The sequence below is a fragment of the Trachemys scripta genome, chromosome 16, assembly GCF_013100865.1.
Source record: "Trachemys scripta elegans isolate TJP31775 chromosome 16, CAS_Tse_1.0, whole genome shotgun sequence".
In the NCBI taxonomy this organism is placed as follows: domain Eukaryota; kingdom Metazoa; phylum Chordata; order Testudines; family Emydidae; genus Trachemys; species Trachemys scripta.
In genome coordinates this window covers 22,124,862-22,137,672 of record NC_048313.1, presented here as the reverse complement: position 1 = coordinate 22,137,672, position 12,811 = coordinate 22,124,862, and the positions used below count along the sequence as shown (strand labels likewise).

Below are 12,811 nucleotides of genomic sequence, written 5' to 3'. Positions count from 1 at the left end.
GGAGCCCAGTCCAGGATCAGATGAAACTGACAAAGCGGGGAGCGGGGAGGAACACGGGACTTGACCTTCCGGTGGTTCAAGAGAGAAAGAGGCTTTGGGCACCAGGCTTCCCCATCTCCTGGCATAGGCGAGAGGGTGAGCAAGCCACGGGCCATTAAACAGAGGCCATACTCCCAGCTCCCTGCTAGTCCCTCCAGAACTGAGCTCTTCCCTTTCGCCTCACATTTTAGATCACTCTGTGTACAAAGCCTGTTATCCGAGGAAGGATAATTGCTTGACAGTGGTGTGTGGGTTTCATACACACTGGAGCGGGCACAGATTCCATTAGGCGGATCTGATACCTTGATGTTTGTTTAACAAAAAGGGTCTGTAGCTTCATATTTCAATTGAAACCCGTGAAGGGCCTGATCCCGCCCACACTCACCATTATGGGTCTGATTCTGAGCTAACTACTCCATTGAATTCAGCGGATTTACTCCTGATTGAAAGTGGGGCATTGAGAGGGGAATCCAGCCCCCAAGACAATGTATTTGAGTAAGGAGACATGCTGGATCAGGTCCTAATAAAAGAATTCATATCTAGAAATAAAAATCAAAGGAGAAGGGTCATTGCATGTTGAGGAAGTTTGGTTGCATCTCCCGGGGGGAGCAGAAATAACACTGACGTGTTCCTCATGAGCTTAGCCTCAACCTAGACCAGTGTGCACCATAGGAGCTGGACTGACACAAGGCAGAGCGGCCAGTTGCTGATTAACTAGGTGCTCCACTCTCCTGTCTGTCAGCATCCAAGGAAAGCCAGACATATTGATCCCAGCACGAGGGCCACGGCAATGAGGCCGGGAGTCCAGGAAAGAGGACCTGGGCCGATCCACGGGGATGGAGCAGGAAGGTGGCTGCCGTGAGCTGGATGCTCGTCCATGTGGGGGACTGGAAAAAGGGACCGGTCATTTCTATGGATAATGAGAATGTCCAGAGCCCCTGTCAATTAATGCTACCCAACATCCGGGAAGGGCTTTGGGGCGTCAGCCGATAGCTAATTATTAGAGACCACATCTGCTACGGCAGGATTCTTACACCTTTCTCAGCAGCATCTGGTGCTGGGCGCGTCGGAGTCAGGACACTGGGCTAGATGGACTGTGGGTTGAATCCAGTCTGGCAATGCCCACGGCCCTGTGTTCTAGAGAGGTTTATATCCTAGGAGATGACTGCAGCTGCCATTCCCAGGAGTTGGCTTTAATTATTATTACTATTTCTCAGTTGTCTCGGATATCCAGGGATGGCAAGGGGTTGGGATGGGTCTGCGGATGCTGTGCTGTCACCCTTCCTTGCCCTGGCCTCCCCATATCCCTTAGTGCACTTCACGGGACTCTCTCTGCCCCTTCTGCAGCTCCTGGCTGCCAGAAATCAGTAATTCGCTGATAGGTCTTTTCTCTCCTTTGTCAGTGGCTGAGAGGAGCAGAGCCTGAAGCCCAGAGAGTCCTTGGATGGCATTTGCGTGAGGCTGGAATGCATATAATATCCCGACTCAATGCAATGTCTGCAGCAACATGCGTATGAAACGCCATGTCTCCCGCATCCTCCCGGGAGTACGTTATTCCTGGCATACTACAGCTAGGCTGAGCTCCCATCAGATCAGAGGAGGTTACTGTTCTCTACCCTTTGAAACAGTGCTCCAGGAGCGTAACGGGGCAGCCTCTGCAGGCCTTGGCCCCTGTGCCACTCCACTGACTTCAGCGGAGTCACTCCTGATTTAACCAGTGCAATGAGCTCAGAATCGGGGACCGCATCTTACAAGAATGCTGCATTTGGGGTGCTCAGTGCAGTACCTGGGCCTGACTCGGTCTCTCTTACACTGGTGTATTGATTTCAGTAGAGCTGCTCCTGATTTAAACCGCACTCTCGGGCTACAATCAGAGGCTAATTCTGATTTTAAACTCCTGTTTTAAACCTTTCATTAGCTGGCCCTTAGAAACAACCCCCCATTGTCGCTGGTAAATTAAATCAGTTGCTCTAGGGCTCTGCTGCTCAGATCCCTCCAAGGTCCCATTAACGTGAGTGGCGGCTTGGCAATGAAAGCGATCCTGTTAGCTTCGGGGTCAGCTACCTCGCCTGAGCACCGGGCTCGTCGCGCGTCTGGGGTTTGTTCAAACGCACTGCACATGGCGGGGTGGGGGGAGAGAGGACATTTCCTTCCCCTGGAGAAGCTACAAATACAGCCGGGGAGGGGCCCGGAGAAGGCAGGAGGGAGGGATGCAAAGGCAATGCTCTCGGTGGCGCCGGGCAGCAGGAAGCGTGTTATACATACCTGTTGGCTGGATCCTGCAGACTCAGTGAGATGCTGACATGGACCAAGCCCCTTCCATCCTCCAGACAGAGAAGGCGTAGCTGAGCCTCTCGTGGGCCAGGTAGTTGCAGCTGGTGATCTTGTGGTCCAGCTCATCGCTCTGCAGCACCTGGTACAAGAAGTCTATGTAACGGGCGGCCAGCTTGAGGGTCTGAATCTTGCTGAGTTTGTCGGAGGGCAGCGTGGGGATGATCTTCCGCAACTCGGCAAAGGCATCGTTGAGTGACTGGGTGCGCTGCCTCTCCCGTACATTGGCGATCACCCGCTGAGTGTGCACGTCCTCGAAGGACTGGGGAACGGGGCTGCGCTTGCTGCGCTTGCCCTGCGGAGAAGGCGAGCCACAATCCTCCACGGGTTTGCCCAGCTGGCCACGCTTGCGGAGACATTTCTTGTGAAGCCGTTCGCCCTCCTCCTCACTAGTGACCAGGCTGCCTTCGGGGGAGTCTGGGCACATGCTCTCCTCTTTCATCTTCTCAGAACTGATCCCCTTCTCTCCCACCTGGCAGGCACTGGGGCCTTGGACCTCACAGGATGGAGGGCCTGCAAAGGCCACAGTGCATCTGGAGAGGCAGCCTGGAAAGCAGACAAAGCCAGCCCAGGGAGTACAGCCCTGACGTGTCCACTGGCCAGACTTCCCAAACTTCCTCAAGGCTCGGAGCCTCCCCAACCTTCAAGGAGCTGGGTGGTTTTTTGGGTTTTTTGTTTTTTTTTGGGGGGGAGGGCTAAGGAGAGGAGGGACATTTGAATAACTTTGTGGATGTCCTTTGCTGATAGGGCAGGGAGGGCTGGGGGAGGGGCCAAGCGCAGACCAATACAACAGTGCAAGGTAATGCAAACATCAGTGAAGCTTATGGGTTCCAGATTTCCTTCCTCCCTTCCCCCGCAACACACCCCAAGCCCTTAGGCACAGATGCTCCTGCCTGCTGCCCGGATGTCAGAGGAAGTTCCTTCTGCTAACCTGAGCAACAGGAACTGCAGCGAAGACGTTTTTTAACAGCCCTCCCTCAGCCCGTTAAAGTCAGTCACAAACATTTACTTCTATGCCTGATCCCTGATTTTTGATCAAAGCCTTTTATCTGTGACAGAGCGAGCTGGAAATGTGGAAAGACATGCTGTGAGATGGCGTGTTTTGGACAGAGCAAGACGGTACAGTCACTAGATCCAAGAGAAGATGCAGTAGGTCAGGCCATACTCTTCTTAGGAAGCCGGGGGATCCTGAACAACCTGCATGAAGCTGGAGTTGCATCTATCTATCTATCTATCTACCATAGTATGCAAGCAGACACAGAGAAACCCCAGCCCTCTCCTGAAAGCAGTGTTAACAAAACTGTTGACAAAAACCAATAAACTAAAAAAATCCCAAAGCATTAAAATCGTGAAACTAACCAGAGGTGTGTCTCACATTACCTCTCAGTCACTGGCTTACGGGTGTTTCTTGTGCCCCGTCCTTCATCTGTACAATGCCTAGAATATTTGACTCAATCCTGCATCTGGATCAGCTAGCATGGACCCCTTTGTCTGCACAGAGACTCACTGGACTGTTCACCTACTGAAGTGCTGTCTACCCTTAGGGGTGAATTTCACCCAGGAAGAGGTCTTTGTCCAACACTAGTGATTCCATTTATTATAGATGAAGTATAACAATACAGAATAATGGTGACATTTGCTAGTATACATTCAACCAGCGAACTTTGAATCTATGTTAACTTCATAGTTAATGGCCTTATCCCTTGAACTACACCCTAAGGAAGACTAATGACTGTTCTTCTGCTGGCACAAGAAAATATGTAGTACATGAGTGCTAGAGAGAGAAAAGATCTTTTCATCTCCAAAGTTTAGGGGAAATTTTTCCAAAACCCCTAAGTGACTTAAGAGCTTTAGTCCTATTGACTTGCAATAACACTTAGGGCCTATGTGCCTCTGTCACTTTCAAAAAATGGAACGTAGGTTTCTCAGTGATCGGGGTCCTTTTAAAATGTTTACCCTAAAGTCAATAAAGAAAAACTGGCCCATTCTGAGAATAAAATTGGTGTGAGAAAACAAAGAGAGCTGTGCAACATGGGAGGTCGTAGAAAGGAAACTGGCTGTTATTTCAGAAGTAGTATATGATTGTATAATAAGTGCTCATATACTACAGTGATGAGGGTCATATACGTAACTAGACAGACAGACAGACAGAATCTGTATCACGATGTTCCATACACACAAAAGGGCAGAGTTAACGTCCACATTTCCTGATTCATAAGTGAAAAGCGGTGTTAATATTGTGCACGGTGCTAATATACTCTTAAAATAGGGTACCATAGGGAATAAATATATTGGACAAGTCAGGTCCTGGGACTGCTCCCAGGAACTTCTCACTAATAAACTCTAGCTAGCTAGCCCCATCCACACCCCTCTATCTTTTGTGCTAGTGTCCATCACCGTAGTATCTGAGCACCTCTTGGATTAATTAGGTTGACCTGGTGAGGGCCCTAGTGCATTTAATGGAGACTTTGGGCCAGTTCTTCAGCTGATGTGAATAGGTGGAGCTGCACTGACTTCAGTGAAGCTGCACCAATTACACCAGCCGAGGATTTGGTCCTCTGGCTTTTCTTTTTTCAATTTATAATTCAGGGGAGGACTTTTCCCCCGACCCTGAAGGTCCTGGGTTTCCTCTATAGCCTCTGGTGGGGGCTTTGCGATGCCACTTTGAAAGCCTAACGTGGTCACTGACTTTGTGGGGGTGTACAGTGGATCAACCAGTCTACACCTGAACACACACACAGTGCACACCCAACCCAAACCACTGGGGTCATTGATAACCCTGAAGCTGCACAGTCAATGAACTCAGGCTCCAGCGCACTGAAAGGACCAGATTGGATGTCACAGAAAGCTCCCTGCTCCCAGCCCCTTTCTCGTTAAACCAGGAGCCAGTAGAGGTCACAGATACCCTCAAGCCCCACCCTCCCATTCCCTCTGCATACCCTGCCCCTCCCATTCCCTCCTCAAACCCCACCTCTACCATTCCCTCCTCACTCCACACCCCTGCAAGTCCCACCTGCTCCTACTCCCCTCTGTCACTGACAGAGACTCCCGCCTGCTCTCCCTTCAGCCCCTCTCACACTCTTCAACCTCTCACCTGATCAGGTTCCACTCCACCCACAGGGTTCCCCCTGAAACAAATCCACTGTTGGCCCAGGCTCTCCCTCAGACCACTGCCCAGTCTCGCTTCTCCCTTCATCCCCAGGCTCGCTTGCTCTCCATAGTCGCGCTGCCCATGAGTCCCTTCCTGACCCTGTCCAATCCGGCTCTGCTCTCTACACTCCACTGAAACTGCACTCACTTCCTGGCCAAGTCTCAGGGCCTCTTCTCCATCCTCCTCCGCCTCTGAGTGGCTTTCAGCACCACTGACTTTCATGATTCCGTCCTCTCCTCTTGCCTGTCTCGTTAGGTGAGTCACCCGTCTCCCCTCCTCTTTTCTGTGGGGGTCCCACAAGGCTCCATCCTTGGCCTCCCCCTCTTTACCCTCTCTAGGTACACTTAGCTGTAAGAATAGCCTTCGTGCCATCTTTCTCCTGATGATGCACAAACCTACCTCTCTGCTGATGAGCAATCACCCACCACCTCTTCATGTCTTAAACCCAACATGGCCAAAACGGAGCTCCTCCTTTCCCCCCATCCCTCCTCCTCCCACTTCTGCAGCCACTGTGGACACCACCACCATCCCCTAGGCTTTCAGGCCCCTTCCTGGGTGCCATATTTCACTTGGTCCTCACAACAGACCCTCCTTTTCAGGCCATTTCTAAACTTTGCCACTTGTCCTACCACAACAGCTCTAAATTCTGGCCTTTCCTCTCCCCCACACAGCCCAGAATCTACCCAAGGCCTCATCACTTCCCGCACCCTCCTCTGGCCTCCTCCACTCCTGCAGCCCCAGCTCTATTCAGAAGGCTGCTGCTAAGCTGGTCTTCTCCGCTCGTGGCTCTGAACACGCCAGGCCCCTAGTTGTGCCCCTGGCTACCCCTGCACCTTCACATCAAACACAAGCATTTTGTCTTTACGGTTAAAGCGCCTTCGTAACGGAAACCCCACCCTATTTATTCCCCACCATTCCCAGTCTCAGACCCCTCTGGGCTGTCTCCACGCTGCCCCTCTGAGTATAGGGAAAACGCCTGGATAAAATCCAAACAGCTGTTGCCTTCTCTTCCTCCAGGTGCCCAGATCACCTCAGCTATGGTGCCCACAAAGCCAGCCCGCTGAGCACGCACTGTGACTACTCTTCCCTCACTTTTGCCCTCCCCCATGCACACCTTTATCAGACTCAAATCAACAGCTACAATCCATGGGCCAGTCCCCTGCTCACCGCCCCCTCACTGGCCTGTGTGCTCTATCTGATCCCTGCCATGCTCCATTGCTGTCTTTAGATCATTGTCCGGCGATGGCTGGGGTAGGCTGTTACTGTGGTTATGCAGTGCCCAGCAAGGGGGTCCTGAAGCCAGCTGGGGCCTTTGGACATTTGGGTGCATGGCAGTGACAAGGCTGGAAGGGGACACTGGAAGGACGGGGTGCAGCCTCCTAGCCAAGAGCTGATGGGATAAAGCAATGACTGGCCCCAGCTGAGATCTGGACAGTTCAGGACCCAACCTGGAAAAATGGCCAGGCGAATTCCTCCACATAGGGAAGTATTCTCCTGTCCCCTCTCCTCCTCCTCCTGCACCCTGTCCCACTCTGCTCCTTCACCCCAGCCTGCTCATGTCCCCACTCCTTCCACCCCCAGCCTGTCCCATCCCCCTTTGCTCCTGCCCCCCCCATTCTACCCATGTTCCCTCTGCCCATGCTGCCTTTAGCATGCCCCTTGCCCTACTCCTCAGCAAGTCCCTGCGCTCCCACTCCCCAGCATGCCACCTCCCCTCTGCTCCTTCCCCATCTGCCCTATCTCCCTCTGCTCCCTCTGCTCCTAACCCCAGTGTACTCCATCCCCTCTGCTCCTTCCCCATCTGCCCTATCTCCCTCTGCTCCCTCTGCATATCCCTCGGCTCCTAACCCCAGTGTACTCCATCCCCTCTGCTCCTTCCCCATCTGCCCTGTCTCCCTCTGCTCCTGTCCCTACACCAGCCCTCTGCTCCTGCCCCTCCCCAGTGTGCCCCAGTCCCCTCTGTTCTTGCCCCCTCCGCCTGTCCCTATACCCCACCTCCCACATGGATGCCAGCAGGGAGGGCATCCAGCGACCAGGAGACCGTCTCCCTGCTCTCAGTTCTAGTGCTCAGAGCCGCAGCATCTCACGGCAGTCAGGAGGAGCATTCATGGAAAGTCTAGTTCAGTCTCTGAAGCCCTGGGCTGGAGCATGCTCAGTCCGTCTGGGAGATGATGCACGAGGTCAGGTTCTAACTGCAACAATACAAGGCAAAGCCGAGAGGAACAATTTCTAATGACCCCCACGACTGGAGGCCGTGCCCTGGTCAGGGTGAGGGGTTAAGTTGCTCATGCCATAGAGGCAAGAAGCAGTTGTATGTTCACATGCAATAGTCTCCGCCCTACCTTTGGATGCACAGACCGTAGACCTGGGGATGTCCCTTCCCTGTCTCACAGCCTTGCGTCACAGACTCCTACCTGCTACCGTCACCAACCAGAGCTGGCCTAGCTTCTCTCACGGGCCAGGCAAAGGCTGCGGGATCACCAGCATGCCAGGGGCAATCTCAGTCCCTACAGCCCAGGGCAGGCTGAGATCGGGGCCCCGTTATTGTAGATCCAGCAAACACAGACAGCCCCGCCCTGAGGCCCTGGTCCTGCAAAGGTTTTCACACATGCTGCCTAACCTTCTGCACTGTCCTCAGTGAGTCGTCAGCCTGTTGACTTCAACTGGCTGAGGAGACAAGCCAGGCATGGTGGGAAGGGCTAACATGCCCAGATTGGACAGGGGTGTAGCAGGCCAAGAGGGTTCAGTGACTTGCCCCAAATAATTCAGGAGAATGCTGGCAGAACCAGGAACTGAAGCCAGCTCTCCTGAGATATACCACACAGAGTCTTAGTCAAGCCAGTCCTCCTAAACTTCTTCTCAGCCCTTTGAAGCAATAATGTAGCGTGCTTCAGTATAGTCTGTATTGAATGTATACGCACCCACATACACTAACATTACCGTGCACTCACTCCATCAAATGTACATACACACATACACTGCTACAGTGCACTATCAAATGTATACACACCCACGTGAAAACATTTCAATTTTTTTAAAAATTGTGCAAAATGTTAATGCAAACTTTTAGTGAAAAAATGTCACTCATCCATTTATCATCAAATTGTTTTTCAGTGTTTGTGTTTCTCATTTTCCATTTTATAGATTTTTCCCCCCCAATATCAGAGGGGTAGCCGTGTTAGTCTGAATCTGTAAAAAGCAACAGAGGGTCCTGTGGCACCTTTAAGACTAACAGAAGTATTGGGAGCATAAGCTTTTGTGGATAAGAACCTCACTTCTTCAGATGCAAGGCTGAAGAAGTGAGGTTCTTACCCACGAAAGCTTATGCTCCCAATACTTCTGTTAGTCTTAAAGGTGCCACAGGACCCTCTGTTGCTTTTTCCCCAGGGCTCATTTTGATTGGTCGTCTGGTGAAAATTTCAGATTTTAAATACAAATTGCTTTTAATTTCAATCTGAAGAAGTTTTGCAACAAATTTGGAAAACAACATAAAATCAGATTGTTTGATTGACTGAAGCAGCACAGCGCGGAGGACACATTTGAATGTACTGAACTTACCACAGCCTTTCGCTTGTTGGTTTGTTTCCTGTTCCGACTCGTTCTGCTGTCAAACTAGGGAAGACTCAGGGTCACTCTTCATAGCCCTGGAGTGACCACAGCTGGAAGCCTGGGCCTGATTCTGAGCTAAATTACACAGCGTAAACCAGAAGTAACTTTGCTGGAGCCAACAGGGACAGGACAGTGTAATAGCCAGATAAGTGGGATCCAAATGGAGCCCATTGTGTGCAGTTCTGGTCCTCACAACTTTGGAAAGGGGAGAAATAGAAAGAAAGGAAGCAAAGAAGACACAAAGGAAAACACATGAGGGGAGATGGAGGGAGCTGACCATACAATATCTAGAAATGAGCAGAGGCAGGAGTCGGGGCGCTGGAACAGTTTGGATCGTGGCGGGGCTGAGAGACATTGAACCAAACTGCAAACCCTGTATAGGATGGAAACCACTTCAAGCCAGGGGGTGCTGCCGCACCCTCAGCACTCCTAGTTCCAGCACCTCTGTCAGGAGTGGGGCAGGGGCAGGGCCTATAAGTAACTTCAAAGAGCCAGTTGGGAATTAAGAAAGGGAATTCTTCACCGGCTCTGGAGACGGATGGACAAGAAGCACCAGCCTGAAGCAAAGGAAGGAAAAGTTTAGGCTGGGTATTAAGCAAGAACTCATAACAGTAAGTGGAGCAGACTCAGGAGGGAGGTGCCTGAGGCACCATTACTACAAATGCAAGAAAACACCTTCATGGGAATGAGAAGTCCTGCAGACTGAGCCAGGGAGGGTGAAAGAGGCCCTGACCCAAGCAGACGTCTGGCTCTACCCTCTCCCAGCGAAATGCACACCTATGCAGTTACGTCTGCCTAGAGAGGCCATGGGCTGGCCCCTCTGCACAGCGTTCAGTGAACTTCGGGCTAAGGTAAGGCCTGCACTAGAAACTGAAGCAGTACGCTGAACAAGAGCAATGTCACCAAAGCAGACGTGACCTGGAGGGGGCTGTTCTCTCCCTGTAGGTGAGATGCTGATGTCTTTACCATAGACTTCCTAAATCCAGGCTTAACCACCCAGGAAGTTCCCCCCTTGGCAGCAGGGTGGTGGGTCCCTTCTTCCCTCCCTGAAGCTAGGGTTCCTCCTCATTTATCGTGCTCAGAGTTTGAAGGGAGCTTGAGCCAGGTCCATCCAGGTAGTGGCTGATGCCTCTGCTTTTTGCACGGCCTGAAGGCTGGGATGGCACTGCCAGGTCACCAGTGTTGATCTCTGACTGGTCTCAGAGCCTGAGCAGGGGTGGCTGGGGAAGGGATGTGCAGCATCACGGAGACCGAGCTAGACCCCAGGTTCTTCCCTTTGCAACATTTGCGCTTGGATAGAATCACTTGTAGCAGATGCATCAGAGGATCCGCCAGTCTTACAGGGTCTGCGTTGGCCAGTGATATAACTGAAGTGCTCAGTCCCCTGGCTTCAGGAGATACCAGCAAGTGTCCCATGACTTCCCTGGAGGAAGAGGAGGCAACTGCCCACAAAGCTTTTGCAGCAAGAAAAGAATCCAAACTGTGGATGGTTGAGAATAACAAATACCCAGGACGCTGAAAGTACGTGTGTCCAGGACACCCTCTGGGAAGACCCAGGAACCACAGAACCACTCCAACCTCTGGCAGAATAAGCATTTCGCTCTGTAATGGGAGTGCTATGGGATGGGTAGGAGGGAGATTGGGGTATCATACGCAGGACTCTTGGGATTTTCTTATTCGACCCCTTGAGCCTCATCGCATCTGTAATGCCAGCCTGGAGGCAGTTTTTTCATGCAAACAGCGTAGGTAGGCCATGTCTGGCCCTTGGCCTTTGGAGAGGCGGCATGATCCAGGGATCGAGGATGAGTCAGGAGATCTGTAGTCCGGGCTGCTCCTGTCTCTGCTACTGGCCTGTTGTGGGAAATCGTGCCTCCCGCTTCATGCCCAGTGTCCAACCTAGTGAAATGGGGACAGTGATGCTGCCCCACCTTTGCTAAATGCTTTGGGACCTGCAGGTACAAAGTGCTCAGCGTGCAACAGCGCCACTTGAAAGGCCGAAGACCTGATTGCACCTGCAAATAATCCTGGACACCAGATCAGAGGTGAGCATTTGTTCTGGGCTCTTTGTCAGCTCCGTTTCTTTGGGAAGGGGACAAAAGTCATCTCTGTTTTATCCTTGTTCGAAAAAAGGAGGCTAATACCAATCAATGGGGAACATGAAAGGGAGCCGGGAATAGCGGCTGCCCCTGAAGGCTGGGGGGAGCAGCTTTGGTTTCACAGGTTTTTCTAGTTATTTCAGTGCTAGAGTGGAAACATGTGTGGTGCGAATAAAAATGCTAAGCATCCGCTGTAGCGTGCTGTTGCTCCGGCAACCGCAGGGAATATGGAAGAGCGGGATCACGGAGAGCCCTGGCTGTAAAGCGCTCAGGAGGCCTTTGATCTGTGCGCCTGCAGTTCTGATTGATGGCCTTGCAATTCATTTCCTTGTCAAAATGACATAATGTTCTTGGAACTTTCTGAACTTTTTAAGAACTAAAAGATGTTCCATGGAACGCCCCTCCCCCCCTGCCCCCAAAGGAGAGGCAGACGCAGGGGGATCGGGCATGTTACCCTGCCTCCTGCCTGGGGCAGGGGCGGCCCAAATGCAATCAGTGACATGGCGTTTGAGCAGTGTGGGAGAAGCATCAGTCCCCCACACCCAGGCCAGAAGTAGCCAGAGAAACGCTTCTGCATCCACCGCCCTGGGGATGCCCCCTTCTTCCCCATGAGCTAGAGCTTGCTGGGTACGGAGGGTTGGAAAGGGGACAACATGCCACTGTGTAGGAGATGCAGCACAGATGTTAGTGCTGCCCCAGCACCCGGTGCACAGATGCCAACCATTACCCACTGGCATAGACACAAGCACTAGCTGCCATGTTGTTTCCAGTTAATTTTCTTTCCTGGAGTCCTACATGTGAAAGTTTTTTTTTCCATCTGGCCATCAAAAGAGCAAAGCACCATGTTCTGGTGCCTTCTGCTGAGAGCTCCTCAACCCTCCACACATGCCTAATCATTCCTTCTGCAGGGCTATGGGGTCCAGCCCTGTCACTAACCTAAGCAGTGCTCAGGGTAGGCTGCTGCATGTGACAGAGGCTCAGACCCAGGTAAACAAGATGATGAGACTTACTCATCAATTAATATTATTAATAAGAGCAACTGTGTAACCTGAGTTTGATGGCTGAAGGCTGCCCTGAATTGAGGACCCACTCTGCCTCTTTTAATGTACATATTAGCTTGGTTGGAGGCAGGAATTTACAGCCATGGTGAATGTCATTTAATTACATTGGACCCATGTCATTCCCCACTGCTCTGCACCTTGTACAGTTACTTCCATCTGTGCAAGCCAGGTGTGAAGTGGGTGTAAAAAGTTCCCGTTCTGATCTGGCAGCGATAAAGGCAGTGGAGAATCAGGCCCATTATTGGCAATAAAATAGTAGTTAATATAGCCCAGTCATACTTTATATTCCTATATTGTCATAAGGAGGAGGGAGAAAACTTGTTCACCTTAGCCTCTAAGGATAGAACCAGAAGCAATGGGTTTAAACTGCAGCAAGGGAGGTCTAGGTTGGACATTAGGAAAAAGTTCCTAACTGTCAGGGTGGTTAAACACTGGAATAAATTGCCTAGGGAGGTTGTGGAATCTCCATCTCTGGAGATATTTAAGAGTAGGTTAGATAAATGTCTATCAGGGATGGTCTAGAC

The 12,811-nt window shown here is 51.5% G+C and overlaps 1 protein-coding gene across 1 annotated transcript; it reads right to left on the bottom strand.

Moving 5' to 3' along the window:
- Nucleotides 1-2,326: 2,326 nt before the first annotated feature.
- LOC117889163 (twist-related protein 2-like) lies at nucleotides 2,327-2,815 on the bottom strand. Its single transcript, XM_034793041.1, has one exon. It carries the CDS (start codon nucleotides 2,810-2,812, stop codon nucleotides 2,327-2,329), a length of 486 nt encoding a protein of 161 aa, XP_034648932.1. The 5' UTR covers nucleotides 2,813-2,815.
- Between the last annotated feature and the right edge of the window lie 9,996 nt (nucleotides 2,816-12,811).

Excerpts from the sequence above, each read along its gene's own strand:
- LOC117889163 (XM_034793041.1), bottom strand. The coding sequence starts at position 2,812 with ATGAAAGAGGAGAGCATGTGCCCAGACTCCCCCGAAGGCAGCCTGGTC.